The 21,080-nt window shown below is 36.3% G+C and overlaps 1 protein-coding gene across 1 annotated transcript; it reads right to left on the minus strand.

Annotated features, from left to right (window-relative positions):
- Positions 1-9,042: 9,042 nt before the first annotated feature.
- LOC113232090 lies at positions 9,043-18,927 on the minus strand. Its single transcript, XM_026466717.1, has 9 exons — positions 18,626-18,927; positions 17,803-17,962; positions 17,467-17,588; positions 16,840-17,025; positions 16,185-16,281; positions 12,756-12,863; positions 12,389-12,496; positions 9,166-9,225; positions 9,043-9,084 (listed from the first exon to the last, which is right to left on the minus strand). The coding sequence occupies exons 1-9, from the start codon at positions 18,925-18,927 to the stop codon at positions 9,043-9,045; spliced, it is 1,185 nt and encodes a 394-aa protein (XP_026322502.1).
- Positions 18,928-21,080: the final 2,153 nt, after the last annotated feature.

Here is a 21,080-nt window from a genome sequence, read left to right on the forward strand (position 1 = left end):
CATATGATTCGTTCTGGACCTTTTAGAGGGAAAAGTGTCGTTTTTATTTTGAATTTCAATTATTTTGTGAAATCTAGCCTATCCTCTTTGTGGCGGCCATATTTACAGAAACATATTTAAACTTCATGTTTAGGTTGATGGCTTTGCTAAAGTCTTAATAAAAAACAAATACATGTCATATGTACATAGTTATTATCATTGAAATGAATAAGGGATTCGCTCTGGACCTTTTGGAGGGAAAAGTGTCGTTTTTATTTTGACTTTCAATTATTTTGTGAAATCTAGTTTAAAGTGGAATAGGATGGTGCTATTGTGCCTTAATCGAAGATTAAAACGCGAAATTATACGAATCTCGAACTAAAATACCCGTATCGGCCCGTTTTAAGGAATCCCGAGTCAATCTAAGCACGCCGCCGCCTCAAATTGCCTATCCTCTTTGTGGCGGCCATATTTACAGAAACATAATTAAACTTCATGTTTAGGCTGATGGCTTTGCCAAAGCCTCAATAAATTAAAAAAAAAAAAAAAAAAATGAATAAGGTGAGTTTTAATTTGATAACATAATCTTGTATTCGTACATTTTCATTGATTAATGCGTTAAAGTCAAAATTAGCACTATTTAAAAGTTATTTTACGATTTTCACTAAGTCAATAAAAATATTAAAATGATAAAAATACAATTTAAAAATTGCAATTACATTCATGCTAATAATTTATCAACAATACTCTGTAGATGGGAAAATCAAACTAAACTATTCAAAAAAATTCAATAGTATATTTCTAGTATTTACTTCAAAGTCAAAGTCAAAGATAATTTATTCCTTATGTAAAATAAATTCACACGTGAAAACGTCACACTTAAGCTACTGCTCGTTCACTACACTGACTTCCCTGAGAAGAACGAGCAAGAAACTCTAGGGATTGCTCTTTTGAAATAAACTCAGGGTCATATTCCAGAACTCTACTCAATGCTCTAGTGGAGACTTGAGTATGATTTCAAGCACTGGAAATACGACCCTGATAGCAAGGACTTGAGTATGATTTCTAGTGCTTTAAATCATACTTAAGTTCTGACTTGAGCATTGAGTAGAGTTGTGGAATACGACCCTTAAATGCTATGGAATACGCTTTTATTAAAATTTGTGTGCATTCTGGAGCCGTGTCGTCTTTCCATACATCTTTATATAACACGTTGTCTTCAATTTTGTAATATGACTTTTCAATCAAAATATTTTTAATGTAGTTTTTAAGCTTAGGAAATGATGATCTTAATATATGCTCCGGAATCTTATTGTAAAAACGTATACAGTTCCCCATAAAAGAGTCGTTAACCTTGGTTAAACGAAATCGTGGTACCTAGAGTTTGGACTAAGGTTAATATTATGGATATCTTCTTTCTTATTGAAATTATGTATATTTTTACGGGCATATGAAATATTTGAGTAAATGTTCTGTGATGCCACAGTCATGATACCAGTCTCCTTAAACTTTTCTCTGAGAGATACCCGAGAGCCTAGACGGTACACAAAACAAATAGCTCGTTTTTGCAATACAAATATGGTTACAATATCTGCCGCTTTACCCCACATGAGAATCCCGTAGGACATTATACTATGGAGTAACTAAAGTAAACTAGTCTAGCAGTACTAACATCGGTAAGCTCACGTATTCTGCGGACTTCGTATGCGACGGAGCTTAATCTACTGGCCAGGGAAGATATATATGGAAACCATTGAAGTTTACTATCTGAGGTTACTCCCGAAAAGACTGCTTTATTGACAAGGTCTAACTTTTCTCCGTTTATTTCTATGCTCGGACTAGTCGATTTTACGTTAGGTTGAAAGCGTGTACCGCTGATGCTGGTACCGCTTGGAATGTTCAGTAGAATTGTAATGTGGCCAGGAGAGTAGTAGTAGCCTCCGCTACCTCCATACATCTTGCTTAGTACGCATAAAGTTCAAAATTCAAAATGATAAAGAACTAGTGGTAATAAATCCAGTTTTATGAATATTTATTCCGGTTTTAACAATTTTTATGACCTTTAAAATGTTTATTAAGAAGATATGTAAGAGATTTTTGGTAACTGGTAAACGGCTCAAAAAAATAAGAAGAGAAGAGTTCGTTGCCGCGATCGGACAGGGAGTGACAATGGAACGAACAAAATCAGAATGCCAGGCAAAAGAAACATTAAACAATTCAAAATTTAAATTTAAATATGAGTGGCCAGGAACCGGAGAAAGGCGATAAAAAGGTGGGATGACGATGCTAGGAGGTCACACCCTCGCAAGGTAATTCAAGTTTATCATATTTTATCTTCTTGGCATCAAGCAATAAATTGTTAGCATTAAACCAATAAACTACCTTAGAGAGGGTATCATTAATATGGTCATAGTTAATATCATGTCTGTCTGTTTTAAAAATCAAGGATGTGTCGTCCGCAAACAATACTATTTCGCAATAATCCTTAACAAAGAATGACAGATCATTAATATAAATCAGAAATAAGAAAGGTCCAAGTGTTGAGCCCTGCGGAACTGCCATTTTTACCGGAGAACGCAAAGAAGTCACTCCATTTATGTCTACTTTCTGAATTCTACCGTTGAGATATGACGAAACAAGTTCCGACACCTTCCCATTTATTGACAATTTCCTATATAGCCTAAAAACATAACAAATAATAATGAAACTGAAAATATAATAGAACTTACACGAAATTTCTTAAAAATGTAACAAAATATAAAAAAACTTAGTCACGGACTAAATTTCTTTGAATTACTTATGTTGACATTTGAGACCGTCATCATGATGGCCAATGACACGTCATGATATGATTTTACTATGTAAGGGGAATCTTCTAAGTAGACAGAAATGAGATTCCAGTGACTGTTACAAATTATATTATAGATCTAAATATATATTATAGATCTTTCACTATAATTCCCAACAAAACAAAACACGTCTGTTCTAGTCAAAGATGCTTTTCGTAATGGCGGCCGCCTGTCAGCGCTCCGTTGACATCGATGATGATGACATAGATTTATTTCTTATTTCGATGAAACTAATTCTTAATGACGCAAAGTAAGTTTTCTAACAGAATAAAATAAAATAATGTCACGATACGCTAACATATGAAAGAAAAGGTGAACGGATTTCGGATGGGGAACGTAAACTGCATGGACAATGAATTGTTTTTGTGAGGTCATCAGTTAACTCAATAAAACAACGTTTTTATACTTCACGTACGCATACGATACGTCCGCTCACACCACTGTTTAGTGTTATAATGGGGCGAACGGCGGGTAGCAGCGTAACTTACATTGTCTACTGTCTATGGTACATTTTGGCTATACACCATATCTCTCCCTATCAGTAAAATTAATAAAAAATGTTAATATATATGTTTTACTTTACTTTTATAATTATTACTATATAACTACTACAATATAACTATTACTATATAACTATCACAATCTACTAAACATAACCTAAGTTATTTTACATTGTTATCACCTTGACCTGCCTCTTCATTATGAATTTGCCATTGCTTCTCTATTTTCTTTTCTCCTTCTTAATTCTTGACCTGTCTCGTCATTTTTCACACGTATATCTCTTCTTTTGTATGTATAGTTGTGTATGGGGTGCTATTGCACATCATAAGATAACATAGAAGATTGTCCCTCCAGCGGACTTTTGGTATATCGACCTCACCGCTCTGTTGTGGCCAGTATGGCATTGAATTGTAAGTCTAATGCCAAATTCCGAGTAGAAGGATTTAAATTCATAGTTCGATGTAATGGTGACATACTGACTGGGTACCAAGTTTGGGAAAACTATAGAACGTTTACGGTTTCCTTGAATATAATGGATTTCGTAATTTTGATTTCTTTATGTTGCTGTAACAGTCAATTATGAGAAATATTTATTGGGTGCGTGGTAGTAAACCTGGAAAATCAATAACTGCATCAGTTCAAGGTTGTGTTGGCAATTCGCGTTTCTTCATAGGCATAGGGGTCTACGTCCTGAAACTTAAGTGCTACTTTTATAGTTCTTACCATTACGCTTTTTTTTTACCAATATACATACTTTGATACGCAATGTAATTCGCAGTAGTTAGCCAATTCATGGCTTGTATAGTTCATGAACTATGAACTATTAGGAATATATTCCCTACACTGACCGACATGAACTAGTCCGTCCTGCACGGTATTAATAGTTGACCGATCTTTTTAGTTTGGAACTGTGAACCAGTCTATGTTGATAGTTAATCACCATCGTCATACACAGCCTGACTGCACCCACTGCTGGGTATAGCACTGGATGAGATAATCGTTGATAGTTCGCTTTTTTTTATTTGGTAAGAGTGGTGCGAGCGGGAAAATTAGTCCGGCCCATGTTCCTCATTAATTTAAAATATATTTTTCACAAAATAGTATGTTTGTTAAAATGCTGATTATCAAGTATATGTTTCAACATGATATTTAAGTATGGAGTAACCACAAAGTTAACAAACGAATACCAAGCCCTGAAACATTGGCGATTTGTCTACCAAATACGACAGCAAGCGCTTTCTGAGCTAGCTTAGTGCATCTAATTGAAGTTGCGCATTTTAAATAACTATAAATATTCATATTCTATATCTTTGGGGGAGGCCTGTGTTCAGCAGTGGACGTTTTCCGGCTGATGATTCATGCGCGCATGTATCTAAACAGCACAAGCAAACTAATTGTTTCTAAAATATAAATATATTTCGAGTTTTCAACGTAAGGAAAACGAAAAGAACAACGGCGTATTGTTGCTCATAAGCAAGTATGCTCATGCTATTTTTTTTTGTTTGGTCCTCATTCCCATTGAAAATATCATTAAGTTCTGCTCAGATTCTTTGAATTGATGACTGAAACAGATTGTTACAGGGATGGCAAATAAATAAGACACGACTGACTTTTAGCGTAATTATCCACCGAGCTATAATGCTCTGGCCACACAGAGGCGGCCGCGGAAGCGTTCCGGGCGCGGGATTTTTTGTAATGTACCAGTTCTTATGAACCCTGCCACACTGAAAGGCGCGGCGGCCGCGGGGCGAGGCGGCGCGGTGCGGGGCCGCACGCCATGACAAACAGGCAGAGCGGGCGCGGGACGCGGCCGCGGCCTCCGCGGGGCGGGTGCGGTCGCGGGTGTTGTAATACATTGAGTTCTATGCAACCGTTCACACAGCGCGTCAGTGGCGGGGCGCGATCCGGGAGCGGGGCTTCAGCGGGCTTGGACGTTGTATTTTTTTACAACTAGGGAATGTGTTTTAATTGATTTTAATCAAGTTTCAAGATGAATTCGACGGAAAAACTTATATCATTGGTGCAATCATACCCCAGTTTATTTAATACAAGTGATAGAAATTATAAAAACATAGAAATTATTTGGGAAACAATTCCGAGGAGCTAAATCAAGATCGTGAGTATATTTTTAATTATTATTAAAATAATTGCCAAATTTTTCTCTGATTTCAATTGCATAATCAGACGATCTTTGATTTGTACGAATTGGAAGTAGTTCATTGGCCTCAACTGGTTGAGAATCGCTCTGTTGAACCGCATTGTTACCGTTCTTACTTTAATGAAATTGTGTAAACAACACGTGACTTTGACAACTTCTATTGTCGTTTCAATATCATATTGCATGAAACGTCTATAGACTTGCCATTTCTGTGTTAGCTGGCCGAATACGTTGTGGAAAACGTCTCCCTCCATCAATAACAATCAACTGTGAGATACCTCTTCTCTTCTCTAAGAAAAAAACATGACGCCGTAGATTATCTGTTCATTAGTTATGCAGAAACATTTAAAAAACTGAAACCCACAATTCAAATTGAAACTTGCACACATTTTTACAGAAGCTGAACTGAACGACCTAGAAGAAAATCAAATTTCAGTAGCACCGGTACAATCTCCTTAATTTACCGTAATTAGCACAACAAGTAATAACGATCAAGAAAGTATCCCAGTTTCATTGCAACTAATTCCTGAAGACTTGTGTTTCCCATTATGGTACCTGTAATATAGTTGATGACTAAACTACACAGGGTAATTCCAAAAGGTATGGTACTGAATTAATGCTGTGATAATGATAACATAAAAAATGTAATAAGAAATGATGAATGCTAATTTAATAAATAAAAAGTTAAATAAATAAACAGTTAAGTTTAATAAGTAGCAACCAAGGAGTTTTATAATTTTTATTAGAGTATTGAATGGTCTACAAAACACTTTTTGTTTGAATAAGTTTGCATTGTTAGTTCTGAGATGTTGATTTTTATGTTAGTGACTCGGATTCATTGCTCCCGAGTGTATAAGTAGGTATATAAGTTAAGTATAATTGCAATTATGCATTGTTCATAATAATTTAAGTAGGTACATAAAATTAAATAGAATTGTTGTTGATTCTACAAATCTAAGATGCCTGTTATTTGTTAAAATAAAAAATCATGGGCCGTAGGAAGCCAGCATTAGACTGATAGTAAAAGAAGTTTGAATTAATTGTGTTAAGATTGTTGATTGTTCATAATAATGTAACTTTCGATAGGGACCTATTAATTATTTGTTAAAATAAAAATGCCCAGCGAGTTTGTTAGAAATAGAAGTTTTAAGTTAACTGTTAAAATTGCTCAAAATAATATAAGTAGGTACATAAGTTAAATACAATTGTTGTTACATAAATCTTAGATAGATACATATTATTAGTTAAAATAAAAACGCCCAGTGAGACTGCTACAAAAAGAAGTTTCAAGTTAATTTCAATTGCAATTCAAAATAATCAGATGACAAATAATTTGTCAAAATAAAAATGCTCAGTGAGACAGATAGAAAAAGAAATTTCAAGTTAACTATGTTAAGATTGTTCAAAATAATGCACTTATGTAGATACATAACTTAAACAAAATAGTTGGTGTTATACAAATCTTAGATAGGTTACTTATTATTTATTAAAATAAAAATGCCCATTTGGACTGATAGAAAAAGAAGTTTCAAGTTAATTACGTATATAGATTGTTAATAATAAAGTAAGTAGGTACAGTAGTTAAATGCAATTATTATTGTTGATTCTACAAATCTTATATACCTATTATTTGTCATAATGAAAATGCCCAGTGAGTCACTGAAAAAATAGTTTCAAGTTAATTGTGTTAAGATTATAGAATTTTTTAAATGTTTTTAAATAAACAATTTCTGTTCATATGAATAGTTTGATTCAAAACCTTCAAAGTAAGTATACAGAGTGTCCCAAAACTCAACGATAACCTGGGAACAGAATGTTGCCTAGTTTGTAACTACCCAGAAAAAAATATTTAAAAAATCGGGGTCATTTTCTTTTTGTAATATAAGCATTTTAATGAAAAATGTTGAAAATGTACGCCCTGTACCCCATTTTTAAGTACTACAATTACAAATTTGCTAATTTTGCTGTTCTAGTTTTTGTAACGGTAACCGGAAACAGCCCAGCTAATGAGCACAATGCCAAAGAAAGCCCGAATTACTCTAGTACACTCTAGTTTCAGCACTAAAAAAATATGTATTTAATTTTTTCTTGAAATTTTTAGCAGATTTTTTTTCAAGGTAACTTTAACACCCCATACAAAAGTTTAAAGATGTTCTTCTACATCACTATCCGATAGTGACATGGACCTTTCTTTATTTGTGTTGAAAATGAAATGTGGCGTGACGCTTTTGGTGTCACACCGGCCGCCTTCGTGCCGCTGTCCCGTCACGAACTACACTCGGGATTGCTGTGTGGCATGCCCCGGCACGCATTCGCTTCCCGCAGGTCCGCCCCCGAAACGCTTTTCCCGCTATACCGCGTCTGTGTGGCCTGACCTTAAATGTGAGGATTTTCACTACCCACCAGCAGCTTTACATTGATTATTTACATCTGGCCAGCCTATAATTGTGGTTGTACTTTTACAACCGTCTGAAATCAATGGCAAAAAACACATATGATCAGATTAAAAAGTTAATATATAATAAGCTTTTATTGTAAGTGTAGTTTAGCTTTTTATCCAATCGTGGACATTTTCATACCAACATATACCTCTGTTTATTTAAGAAACTATTTCGTGCGTTACGTAGTTGATTGTTCATATTTTAGTGTCCATGATTGGAAACCATCCACCACTAATATCAAAAATTTAAATTCGGCTGTTCGCATAAGCAAATAATATTTTGTTATAATTATTAATGCAAAGATCGAACACTTAGAAATAATTCCTTCGATCCGGTCGGATTCGAACCGACGTCTTCTTGCATATCGTGCCAGACGCTATACCAACTAAGCCACGGAACGAACCAGCGGACCTCACGAATTTTTCCATGTGCTTGCGTTGTGTTTGTATTTGGTTTTTCAACGACTTTTTAGTCGTAGCGCCATCTATGAGAAATCTATGAAAGATTTATCACCCAGTTAGTACCTTTACAGCTACCAGTCCTGGCGAGAGATGTCGCTATTCACTGTATTAATTAAATTTTTATTGAATTGATATTCAATTATTTTTTGTGAAATTACTCCACTAGTTTCTTTGACAGTGTAACTTATCCGAATCATAATAGTAATTAGCGAAAGATCCTTACAGCGTGAAATATCCACATTTTTAATCTCAACGAATATTTGCGTATTTTCCATGTATTAGACCTTAAAAAAGAAAAAATCGTAATCTTTGTTTCGTTCATTATTTGATGTCACTGAATACTTACTCCGTTCGATGCATGTCAGGCAAGTATATCATGAGTTATCCTTACTACTCAAACAAGTTCCATTTAATATTAATCAAGGAATTGTTTCGATAACACCATAATTGCAAAAATTGTAGTAATGTAATAAGGTGGTAATTGCACTGGTGCGTTGTAGTTTTAATTGATGTCACTAATTTTTCTATTCATGATGACCTAATTAGTGAATTATATGTTCTTATTAATTAATTTGTATTTAAATACATTAATGCTGGTGTATTTAGACATTAGGTGAAGTGAATAACAATTATTCGGGTACAGAATAACATCACTAATATAACACGGACACCACGGAATACGACATCTTGATAATCTGAAACAATATTGTCTATTACGGACTTTGCTTTTTATATCAACAATTATATGAGCAGTTTAAAAAAATATAGTTCCCAACCGATATGTAGGATTCGTAAGACATCTCAATTATTCCAAGACAATGAAGTTGCACAGCCTTCTGTAAAAGAGTAATATTTTTAGATTGCAGTTTTTTCGTTGTACCCATTGATTTACAAATAAATGGACTACGGGTCTAATACAAAAACCACGAAAAAAATGTCCCATGTCAACCTATTTAAACGTAGTGACATGTAAAGGAATATGAAAAAGAGTTGAATTTAAATTGTAATGTCACCGCAGTACTGTCTAATTTTGCTTGCTTCGCTGTCAGTCGAACAAACGAAGACTGAAGCGTGAATGACGCTCTGTATACGATTTTAACGTCGTATAAGTTCGGACACTTTTTAGCGCGGACCCGACGTCCATATAATTGTAAGTCAATGATTGTACCCTAAGGCAGCTTACATCTATAACGGTAACCTGTGGAGAAATGTAATACTATATACTGAACTAATATTATTAGTAATGAACAAATCTTATTCCATAATATTGTTTTAGTTGAAGTAATAAAACTTTTAAATTCGTATTCATGTCTTTTAAAAAGAATTGTTAATTGTATTAATAATCTCAGTACAGAGTACTAAAAAAACCGACCTCAAAAGTACGTGGAATTACGTCTATTTGTTAAGTTTTATTGAAATATCCCCTAGTTCGCCACTATACAGGACTTGACGCTGGAGATAATAAAAATAGGTTCTCACTACGACGCTACTCAAAGTATATTGAGAGAAAAACGCCTTGAACGGAAGAAATAGCAAAATCAACCATTAAAGTAATTGCTCCTAAATTAAAGTTAGGCGCTATTTATAAAAGTAAATCTTCATGCGTGAACAGCCACCCTTCGAGGTGGATGATTTCTTTAAAATAAAATGGGACCACTATGGAAGTGCCCCCTTTCCAACAAAAAAAGAATCATGAAAATCAGTTCACAAATACCGGAGTTATCGCGTAACATATATACAAAAAGAAAAAGACAAAAAAAACGATCATGCAGTCGAATTGAGAACCTCTTCCTTTTGTGAAGTCGGTTAAAAATGTATTTTCTACTCTTGTAATTTAATCTGTCAATTATAATTTCATATACCAGATCTTAAAATCGTTCTTTTTAGTTCTGAATCAAAATTCTATTGTCTCCGGTACTCGCCACTGAGCTGAAAAATTTCATTAACGTTTACACAGAACTATAATGAGTTTCAAAAAAAAAAACGTCGTAATGCTGATAATTACAATATCAATTACGATGTTACCTTCGACGTTACTCAAACGCTGCCTCCTGATTGGTTAAATTGGCCCAAAAGTTTTTTTTATTCTAATGTAAGTGTGCATAAATCTTGCAACTGGGCCATAAAATCTTCATAAAAAAATATTGATTGAAATATATGCGGCACTTGGCCAGTTCTATTCTATCTCTAATTAAATCTCTATATATTTTATTATCTAGGTCTTCTGTATATATTTAGATTTTTGATGTCTATATTTGAGGCTACCAGCGCGAAAATGGTATACCAAATGAAATGCTTATAATGAGAGGTTTAAAATTTACCAAATTAATTATATTTATAGAAACCACAAATGAACAATCTACACTTCCGGACACATATTTTAAGCCACCTTGCATTTTTAATATTAAATGCCTTAAGCTTAAAAAATATGTTTGATTGATCAAAAACTTTAATGCAATTTTGAAGCCGGTTTACTAAACGTCATTTCGGTATGTCCTTGTTGAAAATTTGATTTTGTGAAACCAGGGAAAAACGAGTTTAAGTGTCACAAGTCTTGAATTCACCTTTGTGAAATGAAATTCTAGTAAAGAAATTTTAAGGAAAACAGTGGCTTATCGGAAAAAATGTCTATTATATAGTAACTTGTATTGCCTCCAAGAGCGTTGACAACGGCCGCCATGCGATTTGGCATAGAATTAATTAACGTCAATATGAAGTGCTGTGGAATGTTCTCCCATTCTTCCTCAATGGCAACTTTCCACTCCGGTAAGGTTTGCGGGGCTGGGTGGTGAGCTCGAACACGCCTCTTTAGCTCGTCCCCTAAATGTTCTATTGGGTTGATATCCGGGCTTCGTGCTGGCCATTGCGTGGTAGTAATACCGACGTCATGAAGGTATTCCGTGACGACTCTTGCAGTATGCGCTCTTGCGTTGATGACAACGCAAGAGCGCAAGAGCGCCGAGATTTTATTTTCGCGCATGAGCATGAGAATAAAATCTCGGCCTACAAAGCCAGCATATGGCATTACATGAATTTCGAGGCACTGGCGAATGTATCTGTCGGCATTTAATGGTGGCAGCCGCGGCCTGTCATCTCTAGCGCAGTTTTGCCTTCGGTGGACATTCCTCCCCGGACTGTCCATGAACCCCCGCCACAGCTCACTTTCTCTTCAATGCAACACTGCACAAAACGCTCTCCTTGTCTTCGGTAGACCTTGTTCCTTCCATCATTACCATAGACCATAATCTTAGTTTCATCAGTGAAGAGTACCTGGCTCCACTGACGTGGAGTCCAATGCAAATGTTCTCGTGCAAATTGGCGCCATTCGATGAACTCGTGACAATTTGGGCCCATTCGCTGGCTTATAAGTCTCCTTCTCACAGTTCTGGCGCTAACAGCCACTCCATGAAAGTCTCGAAGCTGTTCTTGGATCTGAAGTCAGTTGACGATTTCGTGAGCTCGTCGTGAAGATAAATCGATCTTGCCTTTCCGTTGTCACTCGAAATCGTGGTCTTCCTTGACGGCGAACATACCCCCCAGTCTCTAAGTACCGATGGTTATAACCTTTCAACAGCGGAACGACTGAAATGCAGTTGTGTACTTACATTACGCTGACTAAGTCCGGGCTGTAAAAGTTCAAAGCTTGTACGGCTACTTCAGGCGCAGTGTTTATAATTCCTTCGAGAAATTTGGTTAAATTTAGAGGAAAAACAATGTAATACTCCTTTATTGCTAAATAAAACAATTAATAAAAAAATATTGAAATTATTTCGTTTTGACTTGCACCTTACGCTCCCTTATTTCTTTAAAAACAATGACGAATCACAACTTTTCTCCGTTTTTCAAATTCGTAAATTCAAATTTGCAACAACGACACACCATAATAACGGGGGAACCTGCCAGCAATAAACTGCTTAAAAACTTTTTCTTTAATAAAACAATATTTTTATGTTCTAGGTCTACTCTAAAATACATGACACTTTTGATTTTGTGAATTACCTGACTATGCAACATAGCAATGACCACCAGGGGTCTAACGCGACGTGAGGCCTGTGCTCTGCAGTTATGCCAGCCGGATTGAAACATCGCCGTTGGTAACTTGGACGCCTGTACAGGAAAACACATCATGTAAAATAACTCTGTTACATATACGGCACTGTAAATTGATGTAAAGTTTTTAAGATCATAAAAATTGTTGGAATATTTTTTTTCTCAATCGAGGGAATTGTGAAATATTGCAATGTAAAGAGCAAAACTTGAACTGTCTCAAAATGACTTCTTTCATATATCGCGACGTGGTTTGATGAAACTACATCCACAAACCGCGTTCGGTATGTAGAAGCTCTAAAAACTTAACTATACTCGCCTCGACAGTAACGTCTCCGGCGTTCCACATGAGGCATCCAGTGCCAACCACCATTGACGCGAACAGGATTAGGTTCGCCAATATGCTCGTTACCGTTCGCTCGGACATCTAAAATATCATTGTCCTCGTTGTTTCTGATTTTCAAATCAAAATCTGAGTGTCTTACAGAATGTAACACACAATGCGATTACAGTGCATACCACGGCTATGCCACACGGAGGGAAAGTACCTTTAATACCGCAGATAGAAAATTTTGCTGATAGAAGACTGCATTTTGATTTTAAAAACAATTCCGTAAAGTCTGAACCGGAAATCGAACCAGCTAAATGTGAAAAATAAAACACCTGTAATTTTAGTACACTAATCGAAAGCCTCAATCGTAAGGATTGTTTTCTTCTAAATAACACAGCATCTTAAATAAAAGGAAGACTATGAAATTTAACATTTAATGTGAAATATGTTCTGGAAAATTAATATAGTGTTTTCTCTGACTTTACAACAACTTTAATAGCAGTAGAGCTCCTTGTGAAAGAGTTCGTCCAGGGAAGTACTGCCACCTTACCTATTTCTGCCGCCAAGCAGTAATGTCAGCATTACTGTGTTCCGGTTTTGAAGGATACGGGTGCTGGTGAAATTACAGGCACATGCGACTTGCCAACTTATGTGTCAGGATAACGGGCGCAGTGGCAGTGCCCCTCAGATCTTTACGATTTAAAGCTCTGAGTGGCACTGCAACTATTATAGACAGATGTGTAACTTACCATCAGGCGCACGACTCTTTCGTCCCGTCACTTGATATTATATAAAAAAAAAAACTATTTTCCAAGTATTACTAATGAGCACAAACTTGAGAAATAGATATTATACAAAGGGCGCACTATAAGTTTCCGAAACTGGCCATTTACATAAACAATATTTAAAAAGTCATTACAACATTTGAAAGTGGAACTCTTTGGCTGTAGAATACAGTTTGTTTCATCTGACTGGCACTTGTTTTTACATTGTGGCGTCATTTTAGAAATTGGTTGTCTACATTACCAAGGATTTAACTCGTGAAAATTTTTGTAGTATGATTTTCTATGACTTTAAATGTAACTAACCAGCTCAGCGGAGCTTCGCTCGGCTTCAAACTGCTTTTGGCGATGAATCACCATGCAAAACGACTATTTATAGCTGGTTTGCAGAATTCAAACACGGTCGTGTGAAATCTCAGTGACGAATTTCATGATGGTCACCCGTCCACTGCTGTGAACAACAAAAACATCGATGCTGTGCGCCGTATGATCAAAACAGACAGGTATGTGACATACCATGAGGTTCTTTAAGCATAGGCATGAGTCAAATACAATCAATACTACACAAACATTTGAGTGTGAAAATGGATCCCACATAATTTGACTGAGGCTCACAAAACGGATCGCGTCACTTGGTGCAATGCCATGCTGACCAGGTTCAACGAAGGGGCGTCAAATTTGGTGTGGGACATAGTATCAGGTGACGAAACATGGATTTATAGTTACGATCCCAAAACAAAGCAGGAATCGAGGGGTCTTTCGAGGTGAGCCGAAACATTTCGAGCCGGATCATTGCTTCTTTTTTTTAATAAAATTGGAGACGTGGCTACTGTTGCTTTGGAGAATCGTTGTACCGTAAATAGTGATTGGTACACGGCCATTTGTTTGCCGGAAGTTATTGACAAACTCCGTAAAAATAACCGTAAACGCCGTATCATCTTGCACCACGATAATGCCAGTTCTTACACGGCCAGACAGACAAATGAACTTTTGAAGGTGAACAATGTTGACTTTATGAGCGATCCCGCGCACAGTCCCGACCGGCACCTTGTGACTTTTATTTATTTCCAAAAATTAAGAACCAGTTACGCGGTCAACGACTTTCATCACCTGAAGAGGCTGTCGAAGAGTATGAAAAATATGTTTCAGAGATTGTCACGGAGGAGTGGCATAAATGTTTTCAAAATTGGTTCATTCGTATGAAAAAGTGCATTAACGCTAACGGAGAATATTTTGAGAAACAGTAAATTCATTTCTGACCATTTATAGTATTTTTTTCTTATTCATTCCGGAAAGTTATAGTGCGCGCCACGTAAGTGCATGATAAAATAATAATCAGACAGTATGTAATTTTCAGTACCTAGTTGTAAGTATATTTGTGTGTTCACAGTCACAATGCGGCTGGCTAATTACAACAAAATAATTTAAAAATGTTACATGACCATGAAAGACCGTGAAGGTCTTCCCTTTATTTAAGATCCTATGTTATTTAGAAGAAACAATTCTTGTGATTGAGACTTTCGATCGATGTAGTGAAATTACAGGTTTTTTTTCACATTTGGCTGGTTCGATTCCCGGTTCAGATAGGCGATTATTTAAACACTTTTTAATTTAGTTCAAATTGTTTTTAAAATCAAAATTAAGTCTTATTTCAGCAAAATTTTCTATTTACTTATAAATTTACTATTTACCTTAAAGTATTTAAGGTACTTTCCCTCCGCGCGCCGTTGAACGCCCAGTATATTAGTATCTATTCTATCTATTATGCAAGAACACATGGAAAAATAACAATTTTGCCCGAAAGAAAAATAATATTAACGACTATTGCGTCGTATGTATGAGCGATGGAGACAGTGGTGCCGGCGGCGGCTTGCGCAACTGGATCAAAATGCCTTTTTGCATTATCCAGTTCTGGACAGCAGTGGCACGGGCGATGGTACACGAGTATGGCGTTCCTGTCAAGCGGTGAATAGGCGTTCGAATAGTCACTTAAGACTTAAGTTTAAGTTTAACTTACTTTTTTTCTTAGACTTAAGTTTAACACCTATATTTAGAAGAATCAAATTTAGAGATGTCGTCGGAGGAAATAATTTCAGCAGTTTTAGGAAGACCATCAATATATAAACAACACACATATCGACCATAAAAATAAAAGGATTAATAATCAATATAAGGAGAAGAATATTCGTTCTTCTATTCGTTCATAATTAGAGTGTGATTCTAATTCTGACTTGACATTTGCAATAATATAGTCAAACATTTCCACGGTCATTCTAGCACTTATCCGGATTTTGTCTTTGGTCTTAGTAATTTCGGCGAAACTCACCTTTTTGCTTTCTTTGTTTGTAGTACGGATTCACGTCTTCTTGCGTCCATAAATAAAATTATTAAGTACTATAAAAAATCACGTCACAGTATCAAAATCGCGCCCACACTCTTGTTACGTCACTTTACCTATGCAAACTATGTGATCGTTGGCGTCGCGAACAGGCCATTCCTATCGCGCCGCCCGCCGTCCGCATCGCTGTCTCCATCGCGTCGCTGCTAGCTGACGTTCAGTTTGCGGCCTACACTTTACTTAAAAGTCCTTAGTGGAAATTTCAGCACGCAAATTGACTGGGCTGGACTAACTTACCACAAGCTGTACAACGAGGAGAATGATAACTGATACATTAAGTAAAATTTGTCCGCTGTATACAAAATAGAACGCATTTTGGCAGAGCCTGGTACATCTGGAACGATTGCAATTTGTGAATTAAATGAATGATTACTGATTTCAAACAGTGTAATAATGGAAGGAACCGTATTTACAGTTATATTAACAATGATTGATACCGTGACCTCACTGAAAATCAGTACTGGGAACGCGTTGCGTCTTGTAGCACATACCGAATCAGTTACCCTTTTGTTACCGCGGCTGGCACCACTCTATGTATTTTTACACGTAGTGTTCTTGTTTTGTGAATAGTCATTTGTGGTAAAGAAATAAATGTATTTTCGTTCTTTCTAGAAATCTGTTCGATGTACGTGTAGTTGTCTCTCTAAATGTCTATTCTCTGATGCATCTAAGGTTCTCCGGTTTTTTTTACTCTGATCATCTATATCTTCAGTGACCAAGACCATGCGCTTAATAATTATTGAACTGTAGTTTAAGTGCTGAGTAATTTTGATTTTGACTTGCTTGTCATTAGAACTGTTTCTTTTGGCAATCAAAGATATGCAATGTCTCTAGCTGGCGGCAAAAACTTCCAAGGACAAGTCATACGTCAGTGGCAGTGGGTATTTATTACCTTAAAGTATCAGCATGCCATTGTATTCCCAATTTAAAAGCCTCTTCATATTTCCTCTCCTTCTCGTCCTGACTTTCATCTCCATGGAATATTTCTGACAAACTGTAAAAGTAACTTGTCAAGTTCTTGAATTGATGGCTTAGCAAAATTGTCACTGGAATTATTACCCAGAAAACGCAAATCAATCTGAAAGATTAAGGAGTAGCTTACCATTACCTTATTTAGTGATTGGTCACCTCGTACAGTGCAAACCTACAAATCTTTATAGAAGGTTTCAAAGATCAAACATACTTCTTGTTCTTTTTCTTCTAATTCTTTTGCTTTATTTATATAGGATCTTACAAGTACACTGTCATCTATTTCGGGTAAATACTGTTGAGGTCTTTTTAATATCATTGGCAAGCATTAACAATTTTCCAAATACTTATTCCGTGCTCATAGGCAATCAAATATTTAGGGATATCTTTTCGAAGATTGTTTTAAATAGCTGTGTTAATCAATTTTCCTTAAATTTATCTTTCACTTTATTTTTATTTATTACAAGTTTGATCTTAACACATCTCACAAAATCTCGAAAAAACATATAAGGTTAATAGTTTATTCGAAAATAAACTGAAACAAACAAACCTGATAACGAAATACCACCAAATAATATAGATGACAATCCTAACGAGACCTGCACCGAAGCTCCGATCTTCGACGTCCGGCCACGCAGTTATTACTGTCGTGAATGTGCCGTCTGCAACACGGTCAAGAATTTTGTAATGCTATAGTAGCGCCATACTTAGTACGAAAGAGAAATACTCGTTTTTGGATTTGAGTTTGAATTTGAGTGGATTGGATTATGATATTTTAAGGTTAAGATTTAAATATAAGTGATAGAGTACATGGCGAAGATTTTCAGAAGAGGCAGTCTATACTTCGTCATAAAATTTTTAGAAATTTAAATATTAAAGGAAACATACCATGCAATAGAGCATCGACTCCGAAACTCAGCAATGTGGAGCATGCTATAATGACAAATATCATAGTGTAAATCTTTGATCGCCTGATCATCCGTTCTTCCACGTCGTGGTCGTTGAACGATTTCTTCAGATTGATTGTCAGATGTAGTAATACTTCACTAAAGGAATAAATATTTGCAGTGAAAGAATTGTATATTAAATAATCTAATTTGACAATGACGCCATTAAACGCTTATAATGGGAAGCGTAGATCCACATAAGATCTTTGATTCTCATACACGACTCAGGTTTCTTATAAGCACTTCGGTGCTCGCACACATTAGACTTTTACTAGGTACACCGTTTATTGGGCGCAAATACGATCAATTGTCAATATTAGACACTTTTTTACCAATTTTGTGACCGGTTCTGGCGCGAGTCAGGCGTCCTGTTTTACTTTCAAATTATTTCCTGTCTGAATTCCTCTGTCCTACGCGTTGCCGTTGACAGAAATCTAATCTGGCCGGCAAGAATCGGCTGTTTTCGGTAGGACCGATTCTTTAGCGAGACGTGTGCGTTTCATTATAATATTTGTCGACGTCAACCGAACGACTAACATCTGCGAGCACCGGTAGTGTACGTACATCGACACAGTTACTGAAAGTTTCGTCCTCGATTTCTAAAACTCTCTTTGTAATATCTGACTACACATTTTTATTCGGTGACAATACAACAGGAGTGTCGTTAAAGTAAAAAGTACACATTAGGACGTTAGTATCAATCGCTCCAGAAACTTTTTTAGAATTAGTTTTGGCGTACTAGACATGCGCTTAGATACTTACCTTATTTTATCCTTATTAAACTTCATAAAGAAACTGTACAAATGCAGAATTGGGTGAGAGCATGCAAAAACGAACAAGTCACCACTTTGTTTATAAGTTAAATTCTTCTGAGTGAATAGCGCAAGCCACTCTGAGCCGATAAACAGAATTATTATGAAATCTGTTATTAAAAATAAATTGTCATGAATTTTGTAAAATGACTTTGGAAGTTTCAAGTCTTCTGACCAATAATTCGATGCACCTAGGAGATATACTTTTTGTGCGATATAGAAAAAGAATTCTTTTGTTTTATTTTTCTCCATTTTTTTTTACAAAATTCTATTATGTAAGACAAGCGAAGGACTGAAGGGTTGAGGGATTTTGATAAAGAAGTATTATTGATTGACGAAATCTGTAATATATTATGCGATAAATACTATAATAACTCTGTAATTTGTTCGTAATTAATGTAAATAAGTTATTTGGTGAATCTGTTATTGATCCGTGGCATTATGTGTATGTAATTAGACTGTGATCTTACGTCATTGCATATAGAGGACTTAGCAAATGGATATAGGAATCAGTTTTCGAGGCACCACCGGGGGGAGACCTGGGAGGAAAGACCAAGTTAAACTAGAACTAGCAACTGTAGTTTGGTTAGGTCAACCAAAATTGTTCGTTTGGACCTTAATTAAATTATTGATTTCTAACCTCAAAGCAAGTAACGGAAAGTTTATAAACATTTATGTTTCTGTTCGTTTCCTAAAACGGACACGAAAAGTATTAACAGTAGAGCTCCTCGTAAATGATCTCGTCTAGAGAATTACTGCTACCTTACTTATTTCTGTCGCCAAGCAGTAATGTGAGCATTACTGCGTTCCAGTTTTGAAAGGTAAGAGCGCTGGTGAAATTACAGGCACATGGGACTTGTCAACTTATGTCTCAGGGTGACGGGCGCAGTGGCAGTGCCCCTAAAGGACTTTGCGATTAAAAGCTCTAAGAAGCACTGCAACTGTTATGGACAGGCGTGTTGCTCACCACCAGGAGCACGACTTGTTCGTTCTGTCACTTGCTATTATAAAAAAAACCAGTAGAGACTTCAAACTTGGCACAGTACGCAATCACCACGTTGAACCAAATAATGTGTCTTATTAATTTATAGATTGATTTTAGTTGCTTTAACGACGCAGCAAAACATTGCCAGTGTGCCTGACCCTAGGTAGTTTACAAATTTGCAATCTTCTAAAACTTGTGAAGTTCCCAATTCTCATTAGGGCAGGCCGTATTATATATGTACGGCCTGTGTGAGCCATGGGTCGCGTCGCGTTCCTGTAAAAACAAGATTTCAATAAATAAACGCAGGATATGGCTGTTGACAAGAGTTACAGCGCTATGTTCCAAGTACTTTTACTGAACACAATGTGACTCTGTAACAAGTGAAAAACCATTATATTATGATATGTATAATTAAGTTTGATCTTTCCAAAAACGAAAACTCTACAAAATAAATACGAACAACTTTAGTTTTACCATTTCAAAATATTCCGTCCAATAGTTTTATCGACTGGAGTGAAATGTCGCGTCTTTATTAAAAATTTTTTTTTGGTGCATAATAAGATAATAAGCAAGCATTGGGGTTAATCCCAAGAAATGCTGTTGTTGTGCATTTTATCATATGGTTTGAAATAAAAAATATTGGGGCAAGAACAATGATTTAAGTATAATATCATTCAGCGGGACGGCATACTTGTTATGTTTTAATAATTTTAGTATTTCATGTAATTTTCAAGGCGGTTTCCCACGGTCCATGGTTGCACAGGCCGCGTCGCGCCGCGCGAAGGGGGCGGCCGTGGCGGCCTGTTCGGATGCGCCGCGTATCGGTATCTTCAAATGCGTGGCGCGAGTGATACTTTTAAAGCTCATTCGGTATTTGACAGCGTTCTAATGTTTCAAATTATTAACCTATACGTGCCTATCAATGAATACGTAAAACAAACTACGTATGTTCAGTTCAATAAAATCTTAAAAATTTATCGCGATCTGCTGTTGCTCAATGCTTCCCACGGCCTGTGATTTCAAAGCCCGCTCCGCGCCGCGATTTGAACGGGCGAGCTTGCGCCACGAGCGAGCCGGGGCGGCCTCAGGCTGACGCGCGTGGCACACCTTTGAGAATCTCATCCTTTTTCAAGTGGGTTAAAAAAGAAAAAGTATTCCCGAAATAACACTACGACTGTGTAACAATATGAAATAGATTGCTATAATGAAGCATTTTGTAGTTCCATCAAAATCCGTTAGATGACGTTGACAATTCTTGAGTAAATACTGGATCACTGTATTACGATTTTTTCTCCGAATTATCACCGTTTTGCGTTGCCAGCCGTAGGACGAGATCTTAAGTGTTGTGTGGCTACGCTTGTGCTGGCATTCACTATACGTTGTAACCGTTAATGCAATATATTACGCGTGTTTAAGTCAA

Source organism: Hyposmocoma kahamanoa, unplaced genomic scaffold (genome assembly GCF_003589595.1).
Source record: "Hyposmocoma kahamanoa isolate Upper Pololo Valley unplaced genomic scaffold, ASM358959v1 66, whole genome shotgun sequence".
NCBI lineage: Eukaryota > Metazoa > Arthropoda > Insecta > Lepidoptera > Cosmopterigidae > Hyposmocoma > Hyposmocoma kahamanoa.

What these genes read in the sequence shown, in the direction of transcription:
- LOC113232090 (XM_026466717.1), bottom strand. Translation starts at nt 18,927, where the DNA reads ATGGAGAAAAATAAAACAAAAGAATTCTTTTTCTATATCGCACAAAAA. An exon ending in TGGCATGCTGATACTTTAAG is followed by an intron (nt 16,282 to 16,839) that starts GTAATAAATACC and finishes CAATCGTTCCAG; the next exon opens with ATGTACCAGGCTCTGCCAAA. An exon ending in CTTACGAATCCTACATATCG is followed by an intron (nt 9,085 to 9,165) that starts GTTGGGAACTAT and finishes ATATTGTTTCAG; the next exon opens with ATTATCAAGATGTCGTATTC.